We start from the raw sequence: 17,842 nt of genomic DNA, 5'->3' as shown, positions 1-17,842 counted from the left end.
CCTGGTAGAAGTCAATAGCAGATACAAGGGGGTTTTTTGACTGTTAGTTCTCCCATTGCAGGGACACCAGAGCCTTGCACCTGGTAGTGAATTCTTCAAACTTCTGCTCAGTTAGTCCTAAATATGTCACTGCAACCTTTTGGGTGTTGTGCACAGTCTAACCCGCTATTGTGTGTTCCACGGGTAGGGCTTGATATTTGTAACCGATTCAAACAAAAGGGAAACTTCTCCCAGACACGGCTTTCTGGTTGCATTAGAGAGAAGCAAAGATTTATTAGTATTTTCCGTAGGAAGACCAATCACAGTAGAGTTTAACTCAGGTAGCGGTGATTATGCGCAGGAATTCAGTTGAAGCAGCTCTGCAGAGCCCCTGGGGTGCGCAGGGTTTGCTGGGTGACCTGGCCAGGGCTTTGCTGGGCCTGAGACAGCATCAGGCTCGGTCCAAAGCGGGGGATGCTGGTGCTGCCGATCACTCCTCAGACCTCCTACAACTCCCTGAAAGATGAAGGGAAGCAAGAATTTCTTTGGAGAAGCGTTACCTCATTCGCATTTTTAATCTCTTAGGTACTTGTAACTATAACGGTGCGGTTCACGGTGACTCTTCCCCAGCGTTGCAGAAGGGCTAGGACAGTGTCAGACCTCGTATTTGCACAAGTGCAGTGTTTGCAGCTCTACTGGGTTCAGTGTGGGGATCTGCCGCTGTTCTCAACTGTGTATGTGTAAATCACTTTAAATTTAGAGTGACCGTAGCAGTGTGACTCAAACACAGAGGAACTTAGAATCTGCATTTACGTGTGTATGAGTATTTACAGCAAATTTCTAAAGGCTAAAGATGGACAGCACGTAATAGATTCTAATCTTGCCTCCCGAGCAGCAGCACACACAGGACCCTTGCAAGTCAGACTGGACGTTTGATCAAAGAGTACGTTTTTAAGGAGGAACTTTCAAGGCCTATTAATTTTTAAAAACTAGATCTCATCTACACCAAATTTTGCCAAAAAATCTCACTCATTACTCAAAAGCCTTCTGAATTTCCTGCCTTTGTTTCCAGCATCAAGAGTCTGTGCAGGATTATTACTTTCTGCATTGATGGCTTCGGGCCTTTTGGTCTGCGGCCAATACCTCATCCCCAGCTGCAGTCTGCGGTGGAAACAGCATTCGTGAGGCAGAGGATGGCTTGGCTAAGATTAAATCGTGTCCCTGGTACTTCCTGGATAAGATGGAGTAAATAGGAGGCCAAAAGCAGGATCATTTTCTGTATTTTTTAAAAAAATCAGAAGTGGAAGAGAACCTTTCTAAAAACTGTAACTTCCTGTTCATTTTAAACATTTTCAGGACCTAGAGCCTTACCCAATCTCATTGTTTTTATGGCTTCAGACACTTCCTCCATGGTTGCTCCTCTCTCCAGTGTTTTATTCCCTTCCAGGCAGAGCTTCATGTTTTCAGCACCTCCTGGAACTACAGCCGTGAAATTGGACACAGAAAAGACCTTTTGGTCACTCCTCTTCTTGTGCTGCTTCAGGATTTTGCAGCTCATACCCCTATATTGTAAATGTTTTGAGTGTCCCAACTATTTTACCCTGCTTTAACCATTCCCCCCTCAACACCAGTTACATTTCTAACATTTGGCTTCATTCTGAAGCTGCTGATGTCTCTGGTTCCCTGCACGCTTTGCGTGGGCATTATTTTTCCTGTCCCCTCTTCCTTTCCTCTTTCTACGCATCCTCTGATACAACTCTTCATAACATCCTCTTCATTCGAGTCACTTGTGAAAATACTACCGTGATGATATGTTACTGTGTAAGAACAAATGCCTTAAAACACAATTGGAAGAAAACCAGCAAAAATCTCTCCAGATTTCCAAAGAGGGAAGGAAGTGACCATATCCTTTCCTGCTATTCAGAGAGAAAAGTGAATGGGAGGATGCACGCTTCATTCCCATCTTTACCTGGGCTTTCACAAGACTTGCCAGACAGGGAGTGGGAAGATGATGAGTGGGAAAGGCAGGATTTGCCCCCTCCTCCACTGCCGCCTCCTCCACCTGAAGCTTTACCAGAGGTTCCACCTCCTGCTCTTCCTCCGCTCCCTCCTCCTCCTCCACCTCCAGAAGAGGAAGATCTTCTGCAGGATCCTCCAGTTCTTCCTCCACTGCTTCCTCCCCCTGAGGACCAACTGCTGCCTCCTCCACTGCCTCCTCTTCCAGAAGAGCAGCCACTTCCTCCATAGTCTCCTCCTGAGGATCTGCCACCGGCTCCTCCCTGGGAGCTTCTGTAAGGAGGAAGGGACACCTATACGTATGGTAAGATGTATGGCAACATGGCCAGGGGCTGCCATCCTATCAAGGCCACTTCCTGACTGTCTCTGAGCTCCTCCCTTGACTGAGAAAGTACAGTCGTGTGAAACACGTTCTACAGAACGGATTATAAACTGTGCTGATTAAGGACACATTCACTGATCTGCACAGAAGAGGAAAAAGATAACGGATGGCTTTAGAAATCGTTCAAAATACGTACCTTGAGTATTTATAAAAGACAGTTATTTTCTTGCTTACCTTTCATTTTCATATATAACTGGACTTCCTGATGGTACTTAGGAGAACATATGGCAAATTATGGTACTAAATACTTTTGTTAATTAACCTGCATGGCCATACCTAATGTCGTGCTGTCCCTCCTCCAGCAGTGCCCGGTACTGAGCGATCTCCTGCTCCAGGCGGGTCTTGATGCCCAGCAGCATCTTGTACTCCTGGTTCTGGCTCTCCATCTCACAGCGGATGCTGGCCAGCTCCTCCTCCAGGGGCCCGATCATGGCCTGGATCTGCTGCAGCTGCAGGTTATAGCGACGCTCTGTGTCCTCCAGGTTGGACTGCAAAGAGTCGATCTGCAGATGGAAAACAACATACGGTGTTGATGGGAATGGGGTACTGCATGGAAATATGGCAGGATTAGCTCATTCTTATGCCCAAAATGAGGAAGACCTTAGACAGTGTTGGATGCACCAAGCACCTTCCTGAACTGCAGCACCAGCTGTAGCTGATCTCCTGTCAGCTCAGAGCCCACAAGTTCTGTGCATATCAGAGGACCGAGCATTCGTTACGTACCAGGCTGAGCTGGGACTGCAGCTCGATTTCCAGGCTCTGGTAGTCCCGTCTCAGCACAGAGATCTGCTGGTTGCTTGATTCCACTTCCTGACTACTTGACTGGACCTGCTGGCTCACTTCCTCCATCTGGAAATTTCATATATGGAACTGGAGGTTATGATTTTTACTTACAATCAGCATGGCTGTTTATCGTGGAAGCATTTGGCAGTACCAGTTGAAGCAGAGCCACTTGCACTATGGGGGCTGTTCACACCCACCTGTGATTTCCTTTATTTTAAACAAAGAGATTTCACCATTACATCCTAAAAGCAGTGGATGTTGTCATTCAAAGTGGCATTCATCTACAGGAAGTTCTTACCAAAAGTTGGTACTGTTCTTCTTTTGTAATATGAACATACAAACTGTAACCATTTACCTTGCTTTCATACCAACTTTCAACCTCTTCACGGTTTTTCTGAATAATAGTTTCATATTCTTGTCTCATAACGTTCAGCTTTTTCAGCAGATCCTCTCCTGGAGCAGCATTCACCTCCACGTTCACATCCCCACTGCACTGTGTTTGCAGCGATTTCATTTCCTGCAGAGAAAGCCCAGGCAACAAATAATTGGGTTTTCCCCCGATGCTCTAAGTGCTGTTGTTTTCCTCTGCAGTTTGCATTTCAAGGCCCTGGCTCATACCTGCTCGTGGTTCTTCTTGAGGTCAATAATCTCCTCCTTGAGAGACTCAAACTGCATCTCCAGGTCAGACCTGTGGAGGGTCAGGTTATCCAGCAAGGGCCGCAGGCTGTTGATGTCAGCCTCCACGTTCTGCCGCAGCCCGCACTCGCTCTCGTACCTGCGCCAAGAGCGGTGCAGAGAGGTCAGTCCCGGTCCCGGGTTCTCACTCCTCTTGCTGCCTTTATGTGTGACAAACCTCACAAATTCCTGTGTCTCAGGGTCTGCTTTTGTGTCTGTGCTTCATAGCACGCAGCATTTCTCAGCCAGCAGAATTATGAAATTGGCAGCCAGTACTTAAAGATTAATATTAATATTAAACTTTAATATTAAAATGTATTCTGTGGCCTTTTTCACGGTCTCTTTCTTCTTTAGACTGTGTGCAGGTTTCATGTATCTGTTTCATCTGACTTCCAGTGACAGAAAATCCCAATTTCCATTTCCTTAAGAATAAAGCTTTTTTTAACCTTTGCACAGCCATAGGGAGTGTTCCCACTGAAGATCATTATAGGAATAATGAAAAATTTTGAAGTCTTACAAATTATCTCAGTTGTGCTGCCATGGAACCAGGAGGAGCCCTGGTCTCTGGGGATTGATACTTGTTTATGGAATTAAGTAATGAAACTAAGTTGAGGAAAGCAGGGGAAAGGAAGTCAATGCCTGGAGAGCAGGAATAAATACTCACTTTGTCCTGAAGTCCTCTGCAGTCATCCTCGTGTTGTCCAGGTCCAGAAGGACCTTGTTGGTGTTCACAGCCGCAGTCACAAGCTGGAAGAGAAGACATCATCCTGAGGAAGATTTTCCCTGTGAATCTTTCAAATTTGCATAAGGGACAGAAATATGAATGAGATTTTCTTGTAATAATTCCCAGGTGCCTGAGGGAACACCTTTTCCTACATGCAGAGGCCTGGAAAGGTCATTTTCATGTCATCAAAGGATGGCACTGCACATCCCGAGGGTGACTGCTCCCATCCTTCCTGGCCTCCACAATCCCCTACTGGCGTTTTGAGCTCTGGAGGTGCTCTGGGGGTGCTCAGGGTGCTCTGGGCATGTGCATTTGGGGGTACTTGGACGCACGCACAGAAAACAGAATTTCAATCGCAAGAGGCACTTTCAGAGAGACCCTCAGAGGTTTAGAGGTGTCCATGCTGGGCGCCTCAGACATTTTACTCAATCACAAAATGTCTGTCAATGCTTCAGCTTCTCTCAAAAAGAAGATCCTACCTCATTATGAAGATCTTCAATTTGTTCATAATAGTGGCTGTAGTCCTTCATACCAGTGGAGCCTTGCTTCTGGTACCACTCCCTGATGAGCTGCTCGAGCTGAGCATTTTCCATTTCCAGCTTTCTGACCGTATCCATGTAAGAGGCCAGGCGTTCGTTGAGGCTCTGCATGGTCAGCTTTTCATCGGTGGAGAGAATCCCCACACTCACTCCATGGAAGCCAAAGTTGCCACCGCCAAAACCAGCACCACCTCTGCTAAAGCTCCCTCCATAACCACCACCCGGTCCCATGCTGCCGCAGCCCATTCCCACTCCATAACCACCGCAGCCCATTCCCCCTCCGTAACCACCACTGCTCATTCCCCCTCCATAGCCACCACTGCTCATCCCTCCTCCGTAACAGCCACTGCTCATTCCTCCTCCGTAACTACTGCGCCTCATCTTGCTGTAAGCACCACCACCACCACCACCGGAGCTGCTCCTGGAGCTTCCTCCTCCACAACTGCTGCCAGAGCCCCTGCTGCCACCGCTGGTCCTTGCGGAGGCACAGGAGTGCACGCTGCCCCCGCCGCCCCCTGCACCGCTGGCGCTGCCCCCACTGCTTGCCCGTAGGCAGCTTTTTGAGGGCTGTTTGGAGCTGCAACTCATGGTGGTTCAGAGTCAAGGCTGGTCTCACAGTTGTCCTGGAATCATAGCTCCCAATTCCTCCCACCTGGCCTGCCTTTATACCCACTACAGTGAGTGGGTGGCACCGTCCGAGGCAGCACCTTCTTTCCATCTGCATTTGCAAGCCGTAGTTTTTTTGCCAAGGGTAATTTGCCAAAGGGAGATGTTTGACAGTGTCAGGAAGCTTAACCCATACTCAACGTGTTCGTGACCGTTTGTTTATTAACACAAACCATGTAATTTCTATTGGGTGGCTCTGAATTAGGTAGATTTTTTTGGTGATCTAGTCCACTGGCTTACAGTCATCTCAATTAACCCCATCCCACTCACCTCATCCTGCTCACATCTGTTTCAGCACAACAGTAAACTGTAGGAGCAGTAAGGAATGTTACGATCTCTCTTCTAATGTGGTCGTTCCTCGTGCTCTTTCCCCTTGCAGGTATTTGTCAAGGAATCCCAGCTGATTTCTTTATACTTAATGATATTTTAACAGGTTCTGGTTTATGGTTATCTTACACTGTATGCATCTTATTTTTAGTCCTTTTTTGCTTTTGAAAATGTATCACAGGGTGATTTTCTAGGTACATGGAACCACTCTGACGTCTTTGTAATTTCTCATAAATACTTGGTGAACACTGGTAAATATCATATGTGTCAGCAATCTATTCCAAACATACATCTATAATTACGTTTTATAAATAACAATTTAATTACAAAAAGTTGTGTGACAACAACTGGCAAACAGCAGTGGGAGGCTGTAAGGGCAGGATGTGTGGCAGCGTGTGAACAACCCTCCACGTGCTGGGGCCAGAGGCGGTGATGGGATGGAGCAGAGGCAGGGAAGGGAAAATGCAGTTTTGATGTAGAACGTATTCACTTAACCCCTAAAACAGGAACTTAACCTTTCTCTTCGGAATAACTGTGTGTGTATTTGCGTTTTCCCTTCAGTTTTGTTTTCCATTCATGGACGCATGATCAAAAGTAGGAAATCTTCGCTATCTTGCATCTTCTTCTTTTAAGATTGTCTCTTTTTCAGATACGTAGCAGTGGTTCCACTCAGCATCTGTTTTTTGAGCCCCTACAAACATGTGAAATGTCCTTCCTGCCTCCCCTCCTGGCTGTCCTCCTTCCCAGACACACGATCTTTACACAACACAGGGTGTTAGCCCCCATTCTGTGTAAGGTGAGCTCCCTGTGTGATCTCCAGCTTCTTGTATGGATTTGCTGCAGTATTCTCTGCTCGCTCAGCCTGGGTGCTGTTGGCTGTTGCTAATTTAGATGTTTGTTTGCTGTGGCTTACAGCAAGTGTTTGTGGAAACATCGCTTGATAAATCCCCTCCCAGCACTCCCTCGCCCACACAGCAGGGCACACCTGGAGTTTCATCTTCTGATGGACTTTGTCTCTGAAACGTGCCAGGACCCAAGGCCTCCTCAGGCTTGGCGAGATTTAAATCATGCTCTACAAGACTTAATGGAGAGAGGGTACGGTCACAGGGTACCCTCAGCGCTGAGATTCAATGGCTCTCAGGGAAAGCTGCCCTTGCACACTGACTGCCTGCTTCAGTCACAGCCAGGGACGAGACGAAGGGGAGGAGGAGGAGGAGGAGGAGGAGGAGGAGGAGGAGGAAGATGTCTTGGGGTGGGTGACACAATGAGGCCTCTTCCCTTTTCCTGTGATGAAACTGTCCCAGTTCCCGCCCAGCAGAAGACTGTAGACCATTTAAACCACCCGTGCACTCAGATGGCAGAGTTACCATGTGCTTCGCCGTAACATGGACTGCGTTGGCTGAACGCAGAAGCTGGGAGAGAACAAAGTGTTTTCCTCTGGATGCATGGCAGCAGCGAGGGTTGAGGCTGCGATGGCCTCCGTGGGGTGGGGGCCCGGTGATGGGTGCGGGGGCTGTGCACACGTGAGCCCCTATCAGCTCCCGTGCACCCTCTTTGTGAGCTCTGCATTCACAACCTCCTGGGCTGACGGATTTGAAGAAGCTGCTGAGGCTGCTGAGCACCTCTGCATGGAGACACCAGGGCTGTCACCCACCTCCTTCTGTGCCTCAGTGCTGGTGACCCCGCTCCCAGCCTCCTGCTTCTGGTCAGCTCCTGTCAGGGAAACTCAATTTGCTTATGGTGTGACCCAGAGAAGAGCTGCGGAAGGTCTGTCTGGGGAGTATGGCTCATTCTCATAATTACTCATTATAAACTAACTGCCATTATAGAACCATTAACCAATTTCATTAGCACCAGATAATCCCATAGAAGAATATTTCTCCATAGTGAAAAAGAAACCCAGTTCCTGAAGTGTGACTGTGCGGGAGGGACAGTGCTGTTCTCGTTCTGAGGACGTCCTTGGGGTTCAGCTGCCCAACACTGAGCGTGACGCATTCTCCTCTCCACTAAAATGGAAATATTGAGGGTTGTTTTCTTATCCTGATAAAAAGCTAGATGTTTGAAAACTGAAAAGTCTGAGAAAATTTGATTCAGATTAGTTGAAACCTATTAGGGCTCAATCATGTTTATTATTTAAAACTGCCTCAGCTGAGAGTTCTCAACAAAAAAAGTAATTCCCAGTCACTTACTCTGCAGTGAGGGCACAATGTGCTTTGGAATTGCCATTTCCCACAAACCCAGCTGTTGGGGCCTGGCAGCAGCTCCATCCAGAAACATTTGGGGTTGAAAATTTGGGGTCAGTTCCAGCTATTCCCAATGAAAAGCAAGATTTTCTCTACATGCATTTTTGTCATTAGAAATAGTTGTGTCAAAAAACTCTGTGCCCCATTCTATTGATGGAATCGGGTTTGTTCTCACTGCGCTTTGTACAACTGCCGTGATCCCCGGTGCCCACTGGGGGCATCTTCAAACCACAGCATCACTCGGTGGAGCAGCGCACAGGATGCGCTGATCATTGCTGCTTTGCTCCCGATGGCCCCGACCCAGCACACCCACCAGGGGTGATCGATCTGCTGCCCCCGGCAGTGGTGTCCAGTCCAGCAAACATCTCTTCTTCCGGAAAAAAACACAACTCCTGCATGCATTATATGTGCTCGGTTACTCATTTGTTATTGCACAGGCTGGTACTGACGAAACAATAGAGGGCACCTTCAAAAGTTCCACCACCCAACGGAGCGATGGTGATGATGATAGGAGCAGTAATTAGGTGAGTCAGAGCTTTACAGGACTACTACAGGACAAACTCTTTGGTGGGGAACTTTGTCGTTTTGGGTCTGAACAGCCCCTTGCACGGCTGACCCTGGGGTCTCAGCTAACGCCTCGTCATTGGCAAAGTCTTCGTCAGCAACGGGTCTGAACTGCATCTGTGCCCTGCAGCACAGCCCCCATGGCGAGACGGGCTTTCACTGTGCTCCCGCCTAGCGACGTGATGCAAAGTGTGCCAGGACAAAGCATAAACAGGTATTTGAAAAACATAAACAGGTATTTGAAAAACATAAACAGGTATTTGAAAAACATAAACAGGTATTTGAAAGACATAAACAGGTATTAGCAAATGGGTGCAGCAAGATTCCCCCACAGAGCCCATTTATTGAAATGGCTCTGCATTGCCCAGCACCGTGGGCACAGCGGTGGACAGCGGCAGGAGGGAAGGGCTGCTTCCCCCCCACCATGAGGCAGGTGGCTCTGGACAGTACGGAAATTGCTGTCTATTATGTAGCATTACATTTTTATATTATTTCAATTACATATTAGGGTACTTTGGGTTTATAGTCTAGCAGCAACTTGCATTTGGCCACAGATCGTGTTAGCCAAACTCATCCGCTTCTCCTGGCCTCTCAGTAAAATGTAATTCCTGCTTTAAGCAGTGCCTGACCTCAGTCCCAGGCACCGCAATGGAGCCTTGCTCAGCACCACGATGAAGCCCTGCTCACCTCCCTGGGGAGGCAGAACAAGAACAGGCGAGGGCTGAGCAGGACCAGGCGCTCAGGTCGGGGTTTCGTTGGGATCTGGTGTTAAGAAGAGCTGACACCTTATGGAGAGACCTGGGAAGTACCGAGATGTCTCCGTGTTTACCAGACTCTTCCTCTATTTCCGTGTTCTTTGGCACAAGCAGTATTTGCATGCAATGCAAATTCATTATTCCAGCTCCTCTGAAGTTTTTATCTGACATCAAATACAATGCTCATGAAAAACGTCTGCCTGAGTCTTGTCACAAGCTGGATACACTGCGGGGCTGCCCTTCGTTCTCAGGCAAACACAGGTTCCATTTTTCCTTCCTCTGATAAAAACAACAAAACCAACCCAGTATAAATATTTTCCCAAGTGCTTCATGTCGATATTCCCTTACGTGGTGGAAAGAGGCCAATGGCAGTGCCACGGCAGTAGAAAGGGAAAAATTCACAGGATTTTGGTTTCGATGTGAAACGTCTCTCCCGTCGGGGAGGGCTTCATCGAGCGCATAACCCGCGATTCGTGCAGGGTTCGTACAAGGGACCACAGAGCGGCCTGACAAAGCCGGCACCACCCGGGCAGGGGCCGTAACCTCCGCTCCCCACCCCACCCGGCACCGCAGCCAAATCCAGCCCTCGGCCCTTCCCGCTGCCCCTCCCAGCCCTGCCCTCCCCACGTCCCGCTGCCTCTCCAGCCCTGTCCACCAGGGATCAGCCTTGCTGCTTCTCTCAGAAGCCCAAATGCCGCCCTCCCCTTCCTCCGTCTCCTCCCCTTGCCCATCTTCCTGCTTGCTGCAGTGCTCCAGCTGCCCAGGAGCAGAGGCAGAAGTGCTGCTCTTCCAGGCGTGTGGAATATTCAGGAGTGGGATTTGGGGGAATGAACTTGCCTTTACGCTTCGAGTATTTTTTTTTAAATTTCTCAGCAAAGGACTCTAAGATATTTTACAGTTGGTTAGGTGTCAGAAATGTTTGTGCCATGCTATATAGGCTACTGAAAGGGCTTTCAGGCCATCTGCCTTTCCCATACTGCGGGTGTCTCTGCACTGCTATGGATCTCCATGGCTGTCTCAGAGCTTAGTGCCTGACTTGTATGGGCTGGTGACTGTGTATGGATATGCACTATCCTGAGCTTGCTTTTCCATGGAAATCTCTGTCACTGATCCCCTTTCTAAGCTCCACTTGCATCCTGTTCGTTGTTCTGCAATGAATTTTAGCACAATGCTCTGTGGGAAGCACACGGACACCTCCTGAGGGTGTCTGTGTAGATGAGCATGAACCTGACCAGTTCAGGTGACCCTTGCATGGATCAGCACTGGATTTCTAAAGGAACTCAGTCTCCAGACACAGGTTTCTTGATTGCATCAGGCAGAAGCAAAGTTTTATTAGAGGCAATTTTGCCCAGCAGGTACATGAGTGATCCTAACTCAGGTAACTTCTAGAGATTACAGCGTTTCGGAGCAGAAGCAGCAGAACAGAGAGAGTGGCCCCAAGAGGCCCCTTTAGATACAGGGCAAAGCATCGCAGAGTTACTTCTACTTTCTGTGCATAGGGGGGTGCGGTGAACATCGAGTGTTCGTGTTTTGTCTGTGGCTTTCTCTGTGTGTCATCGTCTAGTCCAGTCCTTAATCACAAATTCTCCTGCAGGTCACTGCAGAAAAAAATGTGGCAGCATTATTTGATTGGAACAGAGATAACATCCTTCAAATAACAAAAACGGGTCTATGTAGTGCCCTTATTTCAAGCATACATTCTGTTAAACAAGAGTAGTTGCTACACAACCCAGGAAAACCCAGAAATTCCCATAAGTAATTGTGTTTTAATGGGAATTTGCAGTTGTGAAGTTACTGATTACTCTCTGAGAAGACACCAGTAACGTGTCCTAGGAGAATGCGTTGTCTCCTGGCTTTATTACAAAGCAATGGACTGAAACCCCAGCTTTCCTCTTGTGGAAATGGCTCTTACCTTGTATATCCCCAGTCTTGCAGGTTGGCACCTGGGGCTGGCAGTGGGAGGCTGAAGTTGTCGTATAGGTGTGACTTGTCCTAATGACTCCTCCTCCTACACCGGTTCCTACTCCCATCCCTCCTCCATGACTAATGGGAGACATGCAGTGACAGAAATAGGGAATATTAGAGCTTTGCATGGTACTGATGAGGGCTCAAAGTATCAAACTGTCTCTTTTGTAGGGGTTCGGGTATTTTACACTGCATTCTTTTGTCATTTCTAGAGTTGCTTCTCATTTGTGCTCTCCTTTGGCATGGAAATGCAGTGCAGAGTGTTGCAATTAGTTCTTGTTTTGACAGTTCTTAAACGTCTTACTATAGAAAAGGGATTGTTGCAACTACTGACACAATACTAGTAGTTACAACGTTGTAATTAGCAGTTAACAGATTTGGTTCTCTGCCTTGCAGATCCCCAGGAGTAACATTTAGTTCAGATTTGAATTTTCCTCACAGTAAAGTTGCTCATGAGACAGTTTTTTCATCTCAAAGAAAGCATTAAGAGGGACTAAAGTTTATGCAGGGTTCCCAATCAGGAAAACAGATCCTCGATATTCCCATTTATTCCGTAGTGGATTTAGAGGTTTACATACATGAGGTCCTGCTGTCCTCCTTCCAACAAGCACCGGTAGGTCTGGATCTCCTGCTCCAGACGGCACTTGACGTCCAACAGGGTCTTGTACTCCTGGTTCTGGCACTCGATTTCCGCTCTGATCTCAGCCAACTGCTGCTCCACGCACGTGATCTGGTTCTGCAGCTCCCCGAGGAGGGAGTTGTACTGGCACTCGGTCTCAGCCAGGGAGGACTCCAGGTTATTCCTCTGATAAACAAGACAGCCAAAGAAACCAGAGTCACGTCAGTGTCACCTGTTGTTTCCAATGCAAAGGTGAAAGGGTTGCTCCCTGCCGTGATGCTGCTTTGGGTCTGGTAGCTTGTGCTGAGGATCCACCATTGAGCACGTCCGGCTGTACCCCAGCTCACACCCACAGTAACCAGCACCGACCACGTTCCGGCTGTACCCCAGCTCAGCACCACAGGGACCATCATTCACCACGGGAATCTCGCTCACCACCCACCTGGCTGCGCTGGGTCTGGCTGAGCTGGGCCTGGAGATCGATCTCCAGCGCTTGCAATTGGCGTCTCAGTTCCGTGACCTGGTTGTTGCACGTCTCTACCTCCTGCCCGCTTGTAATCACCTCCCGATTCACTTCCTCAATCTGAAAATCACCAATGGAGAATAAAGAACGTCAGAGAGTGTCTGTATAAATGGGAATTCCTTTTACAGCAGCAATGCTCAGGCAGTACCTAGCAAACAGAACAGGGAGCCGGGCGAGTTGTCTGGGCGTTAACTGCTGCCTTCAGCTGACTGCTCTTTTTACCAATCTCATTAGCCTTGTGGCTAGTAACTCTCTTTAATCCTAACGTGGAATAACTCCATTCCAGCAACACCACGAGGCCTTGCGGCAAATGCGGCTGCTCCAGATGGGACACAGCAAACTGGTCAGACAGGGCTGTGTCTGCTGTGGAGCGCAGGGTGTCATGAGTGCAGGCCTAGGGCTTCTTTGTGAGGGAAGAGCTGCTTATTGCCTCCACGTCTGCTTTCTGAGATGCTCTGGTGCCCTGAAACGTGCACACCAGTTTGCTTCACAGCAGGCGTTGTTGCTTACCTTGCACTCGTACCAATCCTCAACTTCCTTGCGGTTGCGCGCTATCAGTGTTTCATACTGGCATCTCAAATCCTCCAAAATCTGCCTGAGGTCTGGTCCAGGGCAGGCATTGACCTCCACACTCACATCTCCAGTTGATTGCTTTCTCAGACAATTCATTTCCTGTAAATACAACCCAGATCAGAAGTGTTTGATGGGAAAGCTGTGGTGTGAAAGTGTTTGATCATTACTTTTAAATTTAGAACACATTCGTGTAGGCAGAGTTTTATACCAGGGCCGTGGTGGTCCTGGGGACAGGGCAGGCCCTACCTCCTCGTGGTTCTTCTTCAGGCAGCAGAGCTCCTCCCGCAGCGACTCCAGCTGTGCCTCCAGGTCCGACCTGCAGAGCGTCAGCTGGTCCAGGACCTGGCGCAGGCCGTTGATGTCGGCCTCCACGCTCTGCCGCAGGGCCAGCTCCGTCTCGTACCTGGGGTGCACAGGAAAGCAGAAATTCAGAACAGCAACATCTCACAGTTGATGCAAAGATCTCCTTTCCCACCTGCCTGCTCCAACTGGATTTTGTTGTCTAAGCTGAACGCACTGTGCGTCAGATTTCTGCTCTGTTATGTGAAAGCTTTTCTTCCTCATCTATTTCTTTCCTGCTCCTGATCACTCTATGTTTGCTATCACTTATTCAGCTGCATTTCTGGTTTGCTGATCCCGATCTGCACTGGCCTGTGATGGAAACGTGCCAGCTGTACCACTAAGGACCGCTCCCTCCAGCGTCAGCCCCAACCCTCACCAACAAACACTGCTGCCAATGTTTCACCCAGGAATGCTCGTTAAGAGAGGGCTGGTGCCCAGGAGCAGAATGCGTTTCATCACTCCATGCTGCGCTAATGAGGTGTTGTAGCGAGACTTGCCCGGGTGTCCGTATGGGTGCTCTGGGGGTCCCCAGAGATGGAGAGGGGCAGGGGAAGGAAGGGGTTTCATGGGCACAGGGGACACTCACTTCACACGGAAGTCATCAGCTGCCATCCTGCTGTTGTCGATGTCCAGAATGATCTTGTTGTTGTCAATGGTTGCACAGACAATCTGGAAAAGAGCAGACCGTGAGCGATGGCTCGCTTCCCTCTGCTGTTACAGCCTGTAGGCGTATCTGGATTGCAGTTAGGAACTCTTCACAATGTCCTCTTCTGTTGCCTTCTCACTGAAGGAACCTTGTTCCTTGAGCAGAGCAGCCTCAGGGGGCGGCTTTGCCTCTGTAACCCACAGTCAGTGAAGGAAGGAGGCTGGGAGTTAAAGAGCTGTGAGATGGCACTCCCCAGTTCCAAGGTCTAAGACGCTTCACCAAGAAGGGAACCTAAAAACCTCCTTTCAGACATTAAGGCTCAGCTGACATCCGGGCTGGCGCGATCTTGGCTTCAAGCTTAAGGCTCTCAGGGAAGATCATTGGAAGGTATCTTCAAGCCTTAAGATCAGCCATAGCTGTCATTGTGGACCCATTAGCATCAGGTTCTTTGTGGCACTGCAGCAACCAATTCTAAATACTCAGCTTTTCTCACCTAGAATTTCTGATCTTTCATTTGATATAGCGTTTGATCTGCATGCTTTGCTCTTGCTCTGTAGTTCCCTTGGCTCTGCTCTTCCTACCGGGCTGACACCACTGCAGTTCCTCAGAGCACACTTGGTAATATCGTATTTATAATCATATAGCCAAAACACAATGTCACAAAGCATCCTTCTCCTTTTTAAGAGCATTATCCCACCCCTACCACCTTGCAGCATGTGCCCTTAACGTGTATTCACACACAACAATGTCACAGGGGAACTTGCCAAAACTTCTGTTTGCAAAGACATTTGACAGTCACAAAGTTACTCCTAACGATTGCAGCAGGTTCTAAACACAGATTCAGAAATAAGCTTTAACTAGAGGAGGAGCAACCGGAAAAGAGTTTTACCTGATTTTGCAGATCTTCGATTTCCTTGTAGTAGCAGCTGTAGTCGCGGGGCTCGCAGGAGAGGCCCTGCGTAGCATACCACTCCCTGATCCTGCACTCCAGCTCCGCATTCTCCTTCTCCAAGCACTTCACCTTGTCCAGGTAGGAAGCCAGGCGGTCGTTGAGATTTTGCATGGTGACCTTCTCGTCGCAGGACGACAGCAAGCAGTCGCCACCAAGCCCACCAACAACCACACCGCCCCCGAGGCCAAAACCCAGGCCGTTGCCATAGCAGTTGCCACCGCCATAGCTCCCACCAGCCAAGCTACCAACACTCAGTCCCCCTGCATAATTCACTCCTCCGCAGTAACTCCTTCCAGAAAAGCCTCTGCCACTGCCTATCCCATAGGAAGAAATCCGTGCTCCGCCACCACCACCAATGATGCAGCTGCCACCACTGCTCCTGCCTTTGCTAGACACCGTGATCGTCTCCTTAATGTTGCAACTCATGGTGACAGCGGTTGGAAATGCAAGCAGAAGCTCAAAGCAGGATGCACAGCTTGATATTAAATCAGACTGCGAGGTGCCTGCTGCCGCCAAACCCTATTTATACCTTCCCCAGTGGGTGTCACCACCGCTGCCTCTTCCCATGGGGCTGGCTACCCCAGCCGTCGGTGCCAGGAATAATTTCACAAAGGGAAGTTTCCTTTCAAGAATCCTGGTAGACGAGGAAGATACTTTACATGTCTCTTGCTAATTTCAAAAATGCATTAGCAATAATGTTTTATGAATCATCAGCTTTTTGTTTATGATGCAAACTTTACAACATTAAGCCAGGAAAAACACTGTCCTAAATTATATACCAGGAAGAAACCATTAAAGGTTATTGCATCAAAGAGCTCTTTATCTCTCATTAATTTATTTTCATTTTATTTTGAGTTGAATAAGCAGTTTCCATGCAAGGTGCTGATGTTGGAGTATGGAAGATGAAAAAGAAAGAATAAATCTGAAGTTTGACTCTCGAGTGATGTATGAGGAGTGATGTAAGAACGCTGTGGAAAGACCAGAGACCAGAGATTAACCTTTACGTCTCCCCGTTGACAGAATGATAACTGCAGAACACTGCTACGAGACAAGTGAGACCATGGAGGGATCACAGGGGTCTCTCAATGGACATGGACAAGGATTTTCATGTATGGTTTTGGCTGGGTTTGTTTCTTTATGTGGAGAGTATAAAGTAAGGTGAAAGTACTTCAAATATTTCCTGTTGTTCAGTGAAGGATATTTCTGCATCTTCATCCTTATGGACAGTGCTCGTTGCTGGGAAGGGTGGGTGTTTTGGGACAGGTAGTGGGAGTGGAAACATCCTGTGGGCAATGTCTCTGTCCGTACGTGCTGTATTCTAATGAGAGGTCTGGGACTCTGGTCCCAGGAATATAAGGACAGAAATGCTGATGCAGACGGCACAGCCCAGTGCAGTTCTGCACAGGCCTGGAGACGATGGGCTAAGTACAAACTGGAGCTTCTTCTCTGTCATTGATGTCTCCAAATCTCAGCTAGGCAGAGAAATCGAAAAGGAAGAATCCTTTCACTCCTCTGACATCAAAACCCAGGCTCAGCTCACGTTCACCAGATGTTTGCCTGGACTTGAGAGCAGTGGCCTTCTCTCCGGGACAACCCATTTCTGCTGGCCCTTGAGCAAGAGGCAGCGTTCCACAGCCTGCTGAAACCAACCGTTCACTGCTCCACCGGGAATGGGAGAGCTCAGACTCTCAGATCCTCACCCCGTGTCAGGACTGTGGATGGGAATAGCTTTTATTATGGCAAGAACATAGTCCCACTTAGTGAAGGACTGAAATAACCCAAGATTCATGATTTTCCTATCATTTTATTGTGCTTACTCTTCTTATTTCTGTTGAAGTGATTCCTCCCCTTATCTCTGCATCCCTGGATGTTACCTATCCAGTACAAAGCAAGTCAGCAGCATTCCTGTGCTATCTGCAGCAGACTGGAGACGGGTGTGGAGAGCCTTGCTCCAAGGGATTTGCTCCAAGACAAGGAGCGCTCCCCTGGCAGAGCCTGCAGTTGAACCCAGGTCTCTGGTGCCTGCCCGTCCTTCCAGGTCATGCTCCGTCAGTCCTGAGCACAAAGGAGCAGAGCTCAGAATGGGTAAAACTCCAATAAAGCCATGGTGGACAGCAAGGAATACCAGGATTTCATGACTAGGGCTGGGGAATGTAATGGGAGTCGGGGTGTGGTGGCAAGAATGAACCGAAACTGATGTAATGCCGCATGGCTCGAAGCTGTGCCTGTCCCGCGTGTGATTCCCCAGCAGTTTCCCAACTTTTGTCTGCTGCAAGCATCTTTTCTGAGCGAGCACGCATTCCTTCTGCTCCACACTTATCATCTTAGCACATCAGGACACCGCAAGCAGAAACACGGAGTGTCCTGCTCCTCTGAGGGAGTGGAGGGTGTCTACGTGCCTATTGCAGAGAGCGGAGGGGACGGCTGCTGCCCTTCCGAGACCCTGCAGTCCCGGTGGGCCTGGGGCCATGTCCATCAGCCCCATCTCTGTCTGCTGCGGGTCCTCAGCAGCTGCCTCTGCCCAGGATCCTCACACCGCACTGGCTTCCCCTCTTTCTTGCTGATTTTC

General features: G+C 48.7%; 2 protein-coding genes across 2 annotated transcripts; both read right to left on the bottom strand.

Moving 5' to 3' along the window:
* Window positions 1-1,123: 1,123 nt before the first annotated feature.
* Window positions 1,124-5,686, bottom strand: LOC104541438 (keratin, type I cytoskeletal 10-like). The gene is made up of 10 exons (XM_010185498.1): window positions 5,485-5,686; window positions 5,039-5,427; window positions 4,500-4,582; window positions 3,779-3,935; window positions 3,516-3,677; window positions 3,101-3,226; window positions 2,654-2,880; window positions 1,949-2,268; window positions 1,351-1,458; window positions 1,124-1,140 (listed from the first exon to the last, which is right to left on the bottom strand). The coding sequence occupies exons 1-10, from the start codon at window positions 5,684-5,686 to the stop codon at window positions 1,124-1,126; spliced, it is 1,791 nt and encodes a 596-aa protein (XP_010183800.1).
* A 6,494-nt stretch (window positions 5,687-12,180) lies between these two features.
* Window positions 12,181-15,747, bottom strand: LOC104541437 (keratin, type I cytoskeletal 10-like). The gene is made up of 6 exons (XM_010185497.1): window positions 15,211-15,747; window positions 14,262-14,344; window positions 13,580-13,736; window positions 13,271-13,432; window positions 12,690-12,820; window positions 12,181-12,421 (listed from the first exon to the last, which is right to left on the bottom strand). Exons 1-6 carry the CDS (start codon window positions 15,697-15,699, stop codon window positions 12,181-12,183), a joined length of 1,263 nt encoding a protein of 420 aa, XP_010183799.1. The 5' UTR covers window positions 15,700-15,747.
* Between the last annotated feature and the right edge of the window lie 2,095 nt (window positions 15,748-17,842).

This window comes from Mesitornis unicolor, unplaced genomic scaffold (genome assembly GCF_000695765.1).
Source record: "Mesitornis unicolor isolate BGI_N332 unplaced genomic scaffold, ASM69576v1 scaffold12995, whole genome shotgun sequence".
Lineage (NCBI taxonomy): Eukaryota > Metazoa > Chordata > Aves > Mesitornithiformes > Mesitornithidae > Mesitornis > Mesitornis unicolor.
The sequence above is the reverse complement of the archived record's forward strand: the minus strand, read 5'-3'. Positions and strand labels throughout refer to the sequence as shown.